Raw genomic sequence first — 13,748 nt, 5'->3', positions numbered from 1 at the left:
GCGAAAAGTGCCGCCGCGGGTATTCGCGGCGCCGTTCGTACGCATTGAAGCAAATCGTTCATTCGTGTTTGTTCGCGTTTGTTTGCTTGGTCTAGATCCGGCTTTATATTTAAAGACTCATACGAAAGCGCTCGCATGTAACTATCCTTCAACAAATCTTCTGCTTTGAGCCTTGCGCGTCTGTGACGTCTTGTTGAAAAGCGAAAGACACCCGCCTCGAGGTTCATCCCGCGCGTTTAAGCACAGCAGCGGCTGTGGCGGTACGGGCTATTTTCAGAGAAATGCACTGCCGGTTGACAACCGAGCAAAGATTCATTAAGGTTAAGAGACTTGCGAGTCTTGCGGCGCGGTAATGGACCCGTGGCGAGTTTTCTTCCTGGATTTATTGTCGCGGCTCGCGAACCGCGTTGCCCGCCGGCAAATGCATCGGCAGCGAGGACGCTGTGAATCATAGAAATGGACATTTATCTTGCGTCCGTATTTCCGCTACAGTTGCTCCCGTTTTCTGTTTCTGTAATATTAAGCAGGGTTCTCGGGCCGGCGTTCTTTATCAAAGAAATTTCCAGATGCTTAATCACCGCGAGAGCACCGTGTCCCAAAATTCTCGACGATCAAAAGAGAGGAGGAGGGTATCAGGGATGGGAAATGGCGGGCGTTCGGTGTAACTTTTCGTCCAAAGCACTCGCTTTTACGAGAGTACCGAAGAATACAGAGAGCGGGAGAGCGCGCAAAAAGAAAAGTTCAACGACGTGGATGCAGACGGTAAAAGCGACGCGTTATTCTCTCGCAGTTTTACGCCGAGCTTCACGCGTCATTGTTTGAAAATGAAGTGACGTACGCGCGGACTGAAGAAACACGGGCTATATCTCTCAGCTTCAATTGAGACAGACGTGAATACGAGCCGGGGCGGGACGAGCCCGGCGAGATAAAATGTGGCGATTGTTATGAAGCTGCTGTTTCTTCCTATTATGCAAATGATCATGCCGGGTCAGGAGCAAGATGTGAAATGTAACGCGAATGTAACAGAGCGACGCAAGTACGTGACGATGTAATGTGATCGATAAATCGAGCGCGAAACTTGTCTTGAAGTCTCATGCATAATGCTCGTGTTAATATACTTTTAAGCAACTCGTAAAATCTCGAACTTGATGATTGATAAATTCCATATTACGTTGTAATTTACAATGTATCATTTTATACAAACATTCAATTTCCTGAGCTAATTGCTAATATATCCATGTGATAATTAAAAAGTTACACTCCACTTGAAATTAACTAATTCAAAGTGCAAAGTATACAATTTATATTTTATTGTTAACAAATTCCTATGTTTGTACATAACTGCATGTAATCTCGCAACGTTCAAACACAATACAAAAAAAAAGGAGCAGTAAAATCTCACCGTAACCCGAACAAAGCGTGAGAAGCATAACATAGCTGCGATGCAAATGCATAAAGCCACCGAAAGCGTTATTATATTTTTGCCTGTGTGCATGTGCGCGCACGTTTATGCCGCCGTAGCGTGTGGGATTATTTTCCCGCTCGTTTGTACGTATTACGCTTATGCGACACATATTCCATGGCATTCCCGTGCCGCTTTTGTCGCTGGGAAATGGTACAATGCCGAATGAAATCGAGCGTATAAATGCGCAGTCGTATCTTCTCCCTTTTAATTTCCCCGTCCCCGCGTCCAATGTGCCCCTCACGCATATTTGAGCATACGTTACTCCCCCGCCCGCCACCCCCTCCTCCCTGCCGTTTCGCGTAAATTCATGTGCGCCGCAGTATCTTTGGTTAATGTAGTACTATTGATTAATGTACCTTTGTAGTATTATCGATGCTTTTAGCAAAAATGACAGAAATATCCGGAAAATTGAATGTCAATGATTTCGCTGCATTTATATTGATGAGAGCAGGGACCCGAATATCATTTCCCTCCTTTTATAAATGTTAAACGTAGTAAACTGTAACAGTTCCTTTTCTGGTCGGCGTACGGCTATTAATCGTTTAAATTTTTGAACCGACAATCAGCATAATGTTTGTGCATATTTGCGCGATTTTCTACTCTCGTTATCAATTCCATTCGTCCCACCGTGCTTTCATGTTTTATCTAATTTTTCTAAAATCTGAAAAAATATTCATGTATTTCGAGCGAAATATCGCGCGGGAGAGAAACGGCGGAAATGTCGATATACGAACAATGCGACGGACGCTATGTAACAGCCATGCTGCGAAAAAGCAAAGGGATTAATCATGTTCTTCGCAGATTTTTCTCACGGGTCAGCAAGTTCCTCGCGATGTGCGAAAGAGGATGTTGGGGTCGGCGAGTCGCAGCCGCATTCGACGGAGAAGTGCAAAGGTTAAGAGGGACGTTAAATGCAAAGTTGGCTATTGTGAGCGCGTGCGATAAAAGCGCGCGCGCGCGCACGTGCGCGCCGCGCGTATTTTCTCGGTACTTTTGTGTCAGACGTTGTTGTTTGAAAGTAGAACAACGCTCGGCCGAGGGACAGCGTGGCGAGAAATCCACCTAGGACGCCGTTTCCCGACGCGTTATCCCGACGTGGCGCGAATTAAAAATTACAATTCACGGACGCGGACGTCTCGCGAGGAAACTTTCAGCGATCGCAATTGGGCGTCGCGTTTCCTCCGCGAGCCCTGGCAATTCAATTATCCCCGCGCTATTATGCAAATAGGGCAGTTTATAAGTTAAAATGTGCTGAAATGATTTATATATCTGTAACTTTGAAACGAAAAAGCGTCTAAAAGTGCACATTTTTAGAAGAATCTTGCGAGAGTCTACAATCATTGTGACCCAGAGATAAAGTAATAAAAATAAAGTTGAATCAAGTTGCAACTTATTTAATGACATTTAGGATGATTTGCTTGAAAAATTTTTATTTCGAAATATATAAATCATTTACAGAAATTGTTTGTAATTTTTATAATAAAAAATATGGCTTTATGGCGTTAATAATACGCGTGGGAAAACATTGTGAATAATTTTTTATTTGTTCTTTTTTGCTACAAACGTTATATTAACTGTTAACCAAACGAAAACTATTCAATTGTCAATTTGGAAATACGTGTATTTGCATGCAACGCAAACACACACGAATTAATCGAAGACACATCCAGCCGTGCGCGTGCATGCGTGCGTGTCTTTTAGCACCGAGTAGAATGACCCACTGACCCGCCCCACTGATACGTGCGTGGAGACGCACACGCGTATGCAACGCGTACGTATGACGTGCAGCTAATTTTGATCAAGATTTATGCTAAGATTAATAGTAATGTTTGGCAGCTTGTTCCGAAGCGAAAGTGGACGGATGTGCCGAATTGATATGCCTCATTTCATTAATCACGGGAATTGTCTTCGTCTGTGCTTCAACTGAAATTCACCGCAATCAAATTTACAATAAGATTTAGATAAAATTTGTGACATTTTTGCCTTGTACTCATCGATTTTCGTACGTTTTTCGCCCCTTCTGTTCCTTTATTTCTTCATTTTACCGCAATGCGTCAAGAATGGATAAAGGCGGAAAAGGAGCGGTCACTGTCGCGCAGACGTAAAGAGCCCGGAAAAATAAAAGCATCTATGCCGCTTTTTAAGCGAAAGAAAGCGTGGGCGCGAGTATTTTCTAACAAATCTGTCCAAACCTATATTATTATTATTTTTTTTTTTAGAAAGAACAAAGTGGTCTCAACTGAGCTCGGACATGATAATGCGTGTAGCTTCAATTATGTAACTGCTTGTCGAGTTACTATCCACTGGTCACCGCACTGCAAAATCTAATTTTTTTCAGTCCAAAAAGTAAAAAAAATCGACTTCCACCGGGATGTAACGGCAGCGTCGCGACGTCGCGACGCGGAGTCGCGTTCCCCGACGACGTGCCAGCTCGGATCCTTTTTCCCGCAGCTTCCATATCCGCAATACGACGCGATCGAAGTACCCGCAGAGCGGTTTTTGCAGTTCAAATGCGATCCAGCAGATAAGATTTGTCGTGCAACAGAAGCATAGTGAATCCGAATCCGAAAGGAAGATGCAACGCTCACAGCATATATATTGTAATTATAAACAATTAATGAAAATGCAGTATATTGTATATTGTTACCATGTTCATTAAAAATTGCTTCATAGATTTTATTTGTCAAATAAAGATTGGTTTTCTGATCATATTAATAAACTAGCCAGCTCATCGACAACTATAATATGTTGCTTATTACGCTTTCAATACACTTTATCAAAATATCACATGTTGGAGTGTACTGCGACACGCTTTTTTCTGCATTAACATTTGATTGAAACAGAGTGGTAAATTTTTTATCGACGGTTGAATTCGCACGAATGAACTTTTCACGGGATCGTACAAAAATAACGACAATGCAACGAGAGAGAGACTCCTACAATAGTAAACACGCGAACGTACCCGTCTCTCTTCTCGAGTCCTCATTCGTTTGAAAATGGAAAATATTCCACAGGACACGTAGTGGTTACGTCATGTTTAGGACAGGAGGGCGGTCGAAACTTACCGCCGGTTTTATTCTCGAAGGAGGACGGTACGCTCTGGCAGGACGAGCAGCACAAAAGCCCCGCCAGCAGTAGCCACCTGGATAGCTCGGTCAATCTCTTCGGCATCATCTGAAACGGCGAGAAGCGAATTGAATTAATCACCGGATAATCACATCACGCGGCTTTCTGCCCTGCTCGACGGCCACTTTGAATCAGACACAGCGATCTAATTGTAAGTATCGATCATCGTTTACGCTTTGCTCTAATATTGACGGAGATTATCCCGTAAAAAAAAAATAAACTGCAAAAGTTCTGCGATTTTTATAAACTTATTTTACACTTTTTTATCAATTTTTACTTCTGACAAATTTATAGAATATAGAAGTTCGAAGTCTATTATTATACGTATTACGGCGGTTTAATTAATTTTGATACTATCGATTTAACGAACAGAGCGTAGAAGTCGATTTGAGGGAGGGATGGGGCGTTTCTTGCCGCGGAACACTTTTATTTCGAGAAACGAATAAATCTTACATACTTGGCATTAAAAAGCGCATGACACTATTGTTCGATGAGCTTTTTGCTTATTCACGCGAAACAAAAATTAAACACGATCGGTACGTGCGCTCGTGTTCATGAACGTGAGGTATCATGTTCCCCATCGTTTAAAAGCTGCAACGTGGCTGCGCGATTGCAGAAATGTGATTAATTCGTCTAATTGGGTATCCAGAGTGCAGTTGGCCGACGCGATCAATGGCCAGGATGATGCGTTCGACATTAATTACAACCGTGTAAATACGCGCACGCGAAATAATATCTGCTCGACAGTACGGAATAAAACCCGCGATATTGTCCTACGGCCAGGCATGATAATAATGAGATAAAATATTAGTTTCTACGGTGATCGCAAATAATCCGTTTTGCTGTTTAACGTTACATGCGCAAAGTGTAACGACCGAAATTAACATTTAAGTCAGCCAAGTATGTATGATTATTGTTTCTAATAATAATAAATGTATGAGAATTTTCTATATGCGTTTTAATTACCTTCTTATTTGTAATCCTTATACGTAATATGTATAATCCTTATAAATGTGAAGGCACTCAAATATCTTACGTATTTTTACGTCGCATCTTTCAAGCATTTTGGACATCATCGTAAATCGTCTACTGAGGCCGTGTGCCAAAAAGCACCATCGACGCTGCCAAGTTCTTATATCCCCTTCATAACTTCTCTTCCATTGTCAATGTGCCGTGGGTGATTACATACGAAAATGCATCATATGAAATGTTTTACGCGCAGCGTTCATCAACATCTAATAATATTTCAATTTGATCAATAAAAAATAATTGCTATAAATTCAAACATTTATTCAATGCATACGAAAGCCTCCGAAGAAAAATTCATTGGACGACACAGACGTGAGCATTTTGCCGGATGGATTGAATAATTTGTATGATCCAGCCGATACGTAAGAGCGCCGTGAATACGCGAGTAACTATGGTCGGGTACAGTTTACGGTACTTTAACGAAACGTAAAACCAGGCAGAGGTGTTGTAGTAGCTCGACGTGACTACATTTTCCGACAAACCGGGCGCACTTCGCCCATTCGCGAAATATACGTGCGAGGACCAATGTGTCCTTTTACGACACCGTGGAGAAGCGATCTCGATGTCTTGTAAAATGAGTCGTAAAGACCGTTGTTAACTGCTCTCCCCGAAGACCCTCGTTCCGCCACCCGCGGGAGGTTGCCGGGAGTAATTTCCGACGGGTCGTGACCTGCCCCAATCGACCGGCGGAATCGTCAAAATTGCATTCCCACGACTACGAAAACGCGAATGCGTTAGGTACAGAATCCCCGCCGAATCCGCCGCGTTTCCCGAATCGGTGAACGTCCCCTGAGAGAGAGAGGGAGAACTTCGGCCGATAACGAAGTTAAGTTGCGAATGAAATCTGATTAAGGAGACACGATTGCTTGACAGCCTCGGAAATTCAGTATCGATTTTTATGTAATATATATTGCAGCTGCATATTTTATAGGTATATATACATGGAAAGAACAATTTTGCTGAATCCAGATCTGAAAATAATTTTTGTTTAATAATCAAAATAATTTTATGCGAAAGTCAAAATGATTGCTAGAATATCAAAACATTTTATAGCAATGTTTATCAGTTTTAATATTCCAACAAATTATTTTGATGATTCGACAAAAAATTATTTTCAAATCTATATTTAGCAAAATTTTTAGACCTTTCCACAAAATCGTTCTTTCCGTGTACAAATTCTCCGAAAGCCCAGCGGATTACACAACATCAAATTCGGGCTCTTAATCGCTAGTTTTCAATTTTTTCTGGTTTAAATTGGAGTCATTCATTAAATACAGCGTTAAACAAATGAAATAAATCGTGTATTATCTTTACGCATCCTAAAAAAGTGACGCCTCGAACGAGTAACCGTATGTTTGTGCAAGATCGAGGACAACTCCCAGGGGCTAGACGCCTCGGCATTCATCGATCGACGGGAATTCGATCGTACCTGTTAACGACCACGTCGAGAAAGTCTTTGAAGCGGGGCCAGACGCGAATGGCCGCGCGGCGCGGCGGCTGGGTCACTGTCACTAACTGCGAAAATTATACATTCGCGTTACACACGGAGAGGACTTCGCGGCTTCAATTGGCAGAGGAAGAGAAAGATGGATAAGAGATCGTTTATCTAAATTTCTCAGACTTTACGGTACAAAGGAGAGACACACGGGTATTGCTTGTACATGACATGGCAGCTTCGTATAAGTATAAAGCGACAGTTTAGATATTCTTCGCGTGAACTTTACACGGGACGAGACGGTGGCGTCCTCCACGCGTGTAGCAACTTGACAGCCGTTCGAAGGTTCGCATACTAATGGTTTAATAAGTGGCTATCTATAGCTCGGAGACATCGAAGACCTGTCGTAATCTAGGAGTAATGCACTCGCACCGGGGAAAGTAGGATATCCTGTGTGAAACACAGCGTCCTGTAATCTTTGACAAGACTGATCCGACCGCACTGTGCCAAGTGGAGTATGACTCCACTTGACTGTAATGCTTATTAGTAAAGCTAATTTTATGCGCGGAATATTTGTCTGGATATATTTAAGAGCCTATACTCGAGACGATATAAACGAATTTTTTGCCTTGAATTACGTGATGGCAAAACAATTTTTTTTCCGTCTCTATACGCCCATCAATCGACTCGTTAAATCGATATTGCTGAATTTGATGCACTTGGATTGGCTAAAATTCTCGAGCGTGCGAACGTTATCGGCGAACTCGCATCGCTCGGCGCGATCGATGATGATACTTTCACCCATGTCAGGTGCGAATGAATCGACTCGCTCTCGAGGCTCATCAGCGAATCATTTTCGCCGATCTCATTGACGCACGCGTTCTCTCAAGTAGTATCATCTAATGGTTGTTGAAAAAAAACGCCAAAAATTATATATAAGGATAATTGGAACATATTATGCTCTACATAGGGAAAACTACGTGATAGAAATTTTATAAAAACGAGACACTCTCTTGAAATAACATATACCTCATTTCGCAAGATATATTCAAGATATATACATTTTACTGAATTTATGTGATGTTTAAAGATAATGATCTATGAGTAAGAATTATGCAATATCGAAATTTCGACAGGATTCCTGAAAGTTTGCTGCTCCGAGTAGGGCTAAAACACGTCACTACATACACGAAGGCGCAAGAAACTGGACCACGACAAAGGGCTATGTGCTCCTTTGCAGGGCGGAAGCTTGCTGAAAGTTGCTTTCATCGTATTTGCACGTGGAATCGCGGCATAACGAGACACACGTGCTAACGGTAGACGCTGCTCCGGGCGCCGATCTCCTCTCTTGAACGAGATTCCCAGAAAGAAAGAGCGAGATGAAGGGAGAGAGGGAAGATGGAAAAGAGAGAGGCGAAACACTCGGGCGAATGGGCAAAGGGGACCGCTTTGTGCGAAGCCGCCTTTAGAATCGGCGACATCCGACCTTGAAGATCGAATCAGGATCACGATAGCCTCGATGATATTAGACTTTCCCGATCGCGTCGACAAAACGCAAAGAAATTCCGTGAACTTAGAAGTGAAATTAGAATTTAAAGATAGACAAAAATCTCGATAATACCAGCTTTATGATAATTTTATCTGAACATATTGACTGGAGAGATCATGAAGAAAGATATATACGCTTAAAGAAGGAAAAAGTTACGAAATAGAAATTTTTTGGCGAAAGATCGGAGAACAATTCTGATATATCTTCTTATGGTAGTAATAAGATACTATGTAGCGGCAACTTTAAAGTTATGATTTAATGTTAGCTTTTTCCTAGGTGTATCCAAGATTATACAAAATACTGATTCTGTTCTGTAATTATTTTACGTGCCCCTAATCATGAAATTCTGTTTCTTATTCAAAAGAACCTGAAAATTTTTCTATCTCATGTAACAAATAGTTTGTTCATCGTAATTTCCTATAAATAAATCTAGATAAAACATTGATTAATACATCTAGAATTCTGTTAATTTTTTATAGCGAACAGTGTGCGTTACAATATTATATATTTATGATATATATATTATAAATATTTATACAATCAAATAGGCGCAACAGTAATTACATGCGTGTATTTACGCAAATATGCAATAACATGGAGACATGAGCACATCTGACAATTCGCCCGCAGCTCTAAACGATCATTAATTAATAATTATCGCGCAATGTATGCTCATATTTTTCTGTCCATCGTAGACCATAGTACGAGAAGAGAAAGTCAAAGGACGTTTTCGAGATACGAGTTTCTTAGGGACTATACAATTAATGCTAATTAATTAAGTCGTTATTTCGCGGCTATCTATGATAAGACGTATAAATAAACTAGAAAATAAAACTACCGTTGAGAAACGGTTGCGCGTGTAGCGTAATTATCGAAAAACGATGTCCGGCTTTGATCGCGTGCTGCACTTCGATACGTCTATTAAACGGAATTTAATTTACTTGTCTGCCCTGAAACATTTTATCTGACACAATTCTCCGGCTGCCACCGCGAAATTAAAGGGATCGACAATTGTTTAATTAAATCGGCTCGGCTAAATTCGTCGACAATCAGACATTTTGCGCGCAATTATTGCGGTGAACTGAAGGCGACTGTTTTCATTCCTCGAAGTTTGGCTCGCTCCGCTTAAAACGACGATTTTTTCTTTTTAATGCCGCGATTTCGCTTTAAGCTTATTAAGTGCCGACGGAAAGTCCGGCAATGAATTCCAAGCACGGATGGAAATAGTTCCAACTCCGAAATTCCATAATGTCGCGTATCCTGCGAAATCGCGAACGCCAGTGTAAAAATTCAGTCTGCAGGCGTCTCATTTTTCACTTCATCTACCAAATACGGTTCCTCTCCAGCAGCTTTACGAGTCGTCGGTTCGTTCGGGATTAATTTATGCGTGAATAGAGAACGCCCGAAAGAGAAAAGAAAACGGCCGCGAGGAAAAAGAGGCGAAGAAAAGTGGCCGTGAAGGATCGCGTCCAGGGAACTCTGTGGCCAGAGAAGATCGATTAAAAGGACTTGCCCTCGAGAAATTAACGCTAAGGTCGCAGGGGGCGTCAATTAGGCATTACTGACGTTGCTCCAATATGCAAATACCGTTAAACCTTATATACGCTATTTACCATCTGAAAGAATCTCGACGCCGCGCTCTGGTACTTTCTCGTCGGAGAGAACTGAACTTACCACCTCTGATGAATTAAAAACCAGCGAATAAAGTAAGATAATGTCCGGGTAATTAACAAATCTATTCGAAAAGAGAGCGCGGCTTAAATGGTGCAATTAACGACGTGCATACAAAGTGTTGCATATTGAAAAAAAATATACAACAAAAATAGATACAAGCTAAATAATATCAAGAGTTAAAAAAAAGTAAATTTTTTTCTCAGTTACACACATAAGAGAGTGATATCCTTAAGGTGCACAATATATCGTATAGGATATTGTACAGGAATTTTAAAATCTGTACGATACATCTGTGAATTCGAAAAAAAAACTCACGAACGAATACGAGAGATTACATCGCCAGACGTAAGGAGTTTCGCGAACACTTTCGCGCCGATTAATGCTCACTAAATGCTCAATCTTTCGCAATGTGCTAATCGCAGCTGCCGCTTGACGCGTTATTAAATGAATGCCCAATGAATCATGCGTGCTTCAACATAGATCGTTATGGGAATCAGCACACGTAAACCGCATATTATGTCGTCGACGTAAGGTAAAAGTTCCGAGATGATGCGCAATCATAGAAGAAAAGAACTTTTTCTCTCTTTCTCTTTCTTCTCTCACAGAAGCTCGTGCACAATGTATAATTATCATTTACATCGTTAGAAAAGTATTACGGCGGAGCCGACTATACAAAACATTTTTTCTCGATCGTTCTAATTATTTTCCTACCATTCAGTTTCTTTATCGAAGACAAGCATCATTTAATATTTCCTGGAACGGCAATTCATTACAGTAACAATAGTAACAATTTGTATCTTATTTTAATAATTCAATCCCTCTAATGCTGCTCACGAAGCTCATAGAAGCTGATTATGTTAATGTGTTAATCATTTTATTTGACTTTCTATCTCTCTAAAAACAAGAGTAAAAGAAATTAAGGATAGAATTAAGATAGAACAAAGAGATTAAGAATTAATTAAATTCCTACTAATGATTCTCTGAATTGCACATACGTATCCGTACGATCGTTATCATGTATCATCCGCCATTAATTTACAGGCATTAACGTTACTTTAACGACGCTCTTCCGTGTCCCGCGAGGCCGTGCACGAGTTGTCGTGCAATTAACCGAATCGAATTTCCTGAGAGGTATCGAATATTCGGCGGGGACTCAGCTGGTCGGGAGAAGCGGCCGCTTCGAGAAGTTGCGGTCGGAAGAGAAATTCGGCGAGTCCGAGGGTTCACCAAGGGCAAGGCCACACCTGCCATTCCCCCTGTGGGGATGCTCTCGGAGCGCGCGGTTGTGAGCAAGGGTTAGGCGTGTATGCGAAGAAGCCAGCGATTCTCTCTCGGAAGGGGGGGGGGGATCTCCGACGACGACGACGACTACTACTAATTTCAGGTGCGAGGAAGCAATTATCGGCTCTTCAACGAGTCCACGCGCGCTCAGGTGTGACGACCGGCCGCTCACGAGATCTGTTCAGGTAGTTTCTCGCCTTACCGGACCCGGCCAAACGCGACCGTGACTAATTCCCTTAAGGGGTTACGTACACCTCTCGCCTCACCTCGCTTCGCCTCGCCTCGCCACGGCCGCGTGCGAAACGAATGCGAACGTACATCTTCATCTTTCCGCGGGGCCACAACGTAACGTGTTTCTTTCGAGCGCGAGCGACCGTACGTCATAAGGAGCGCAAAGAGAGGAGCGATACGACCCGTCTCCCGAGATTGAGTCAGTGACGCCGACTGAAAGATGTTGGTCGAAAAGCCGCAGATCTGTCTCAACCCTCGATATCCGAGAGGTATTCCGTTTTGCGTTCAATTGAAGTGACTTCCTTTCTAATCCGCTTTTTACGGATGTTCTAAGAACAAACGAAAGACAAAATCATCAACTATACAAAGTGGCGAATCGTTTCTCTCATCTTCTGGTTAAAGGAAAAAAATTTATCCTTACAAAAGACTGCTCGTTCTTGACAGACAGACGAGTAAGAGAAATTGTTGAAGGCGGACATAATGACATTCTTGAAAAATTAACAAAAGAAATTCGAATTTTTCTGTACAAGACGTAATTTAATATGAAATATCTTTCAAAGTATTTCTGAATATTCTGCAAACATATAAATGCAATATAAGTAGTAACGTATTTAAAAATCGATATTATATAATTTTTTTTTTTAGTTAAATACGTACTTTACATTTCGCAAAGTGTTTGATTGTTGTTTGACGATGTCTTGCGTGAATTTACGGAAAACCTCCTCCGATCTCGATATTCTTGCCACTTGATTCTCTTTCTCGGTATTTCTTCACCGAGACTACTTTAGATAAACGTTCAATTTTCGCGTAGTTTTTCAGAGTGTAATATTCCGGAAGACCGGTTCTTACGTCTGTTAACGAGAATTCGCTAGCTAGAAGACAAGATTTGAAAGCACAAATGTAATGTGGTATAAAAGCAGAAAGCTAGAAAGAGAAATAATAAAACGGAAGCGAATTCAGGACAAATTACGAATCACATATACAACGGCGGGAAAGTGATGACACAAATCTGCGGCAACAAGCTCGATAATTGGTACTTAAAGACTTGCGATCAAGTCTCTTAAGAGCTGATCTCGCAATTCTCGCATGCACCACAGGTGTAAATTTCACCTTTTAATACCATTTTAATGTTCAATTTCATTGAATTCGGCATTTCGTGCCGAAGCTACTTCCGCAGTAAAATCGTACGTTAATTATGTGGAGCTCGAAATACTGAGCTCGCGATAAAGAAAGAAAGGGAGAAGGAGAGACGAAGAGAGAAGTGTGAATGCATCGCGCGGCTTTTCTTGACGGGCCCCGGCGCGGCGCGGCGCGTTTCCGTTCGATTCTCCGAAAGTCGAACGGACGTAAGTGATGGTTTCCGACGAAAATCCCCGCGGAGGAAGAATGATTTACGATCGATTCGGTTCGGGAAGGAAAGTCAAGCCGCGGGGGAGCCGCGCCGCCACGGGTCGGCTTAATGCACCGGGCGAAACCAGTGGGAAGAGCTTTAATTATGCACGACGTTTCTGAATTAAGGCCAGCTCGGCTTTATGGTGCCCGTATATGCGAGGCGTTTTACATAATAGCTCCCTCGCGGGGTTGGAAAATAATGTGAGCTGGCGAGTCGGTGGAAACTATGAGAACCATGAGAACCATGTGTGTGCACGGCGGCGATGCTATCTGCTTTCACACTCGAGATGAAAGGGCTTCGACGAGCAGGCTCATCTTTATCACTGTTATCGCATGACATAGATATTTTGCGGTGTTATTTCATATCGCATTTCATATATTGTTTTCTATTTGTGAATAATAATTTCGCGCGGTCAAATCCTATTTCGTAATCGGATATAGCTGGAAATCACATTTACCTCATTTTACAAGTACTCGCGAACAAAACGCTGAGAAAACGGAATAAATCTCCCGTGTAATTTGCGCGCGGTTCCAGATTCATTGGCCGAATGATTTGCGATCGAGAA

General features: G+C 41.9%; 1 protein-coding gene across 5 annotated transcripts in view; it reads right to left on the bottom strand.

Moving 5' to 3' along the window:
* Window positions 1–13,748, bottom strand: part of LOC105452016 (mucin-17) — a 49,787-nt gene that overhangs the window by 6,061 nt on the left and 29,978 nt on the right. For 4 of the 5 annotated variants that reach the window (XM_011692786.1, XM_011692795.1, XM_011692819.1 and 1 more), the window contains one exon: window positions 4,531–4,639. In XM_011692786.1, coding sequence (XP_011691088.1) covers window positions 4,531–4,639 — 109 coding nt within the window. Of the gene's footprint in view, window positions 1–4,530; window positions 4,640–5,557; window positions 5,861–13,748 lie in introns of those variants that run through there. The other variant, XM_011692804.1, reaches the window with a different exon arrangement.

The sequence above is a fragment of the Wasmannia auropunctata genome, unplaced genomic scaffold (genome assembly GCF_000956235.1).
Source record: "Wasmannia auropunctata unplaced genomic scaffold, wasmannia.A_1.0 LD336106.1, whole genome shotgun sequence".
Taxonomy (NCBI): domain Eukaryota; kingdom Metazoa; phylum Arthropoda; class Insecta; order Hymenoptera; family Formicidae; genus Wasmannia; species Wasmannia auropunctata.
This window is presented reverse-complemented; position numbering and strand designations above follow the sequence as displayed.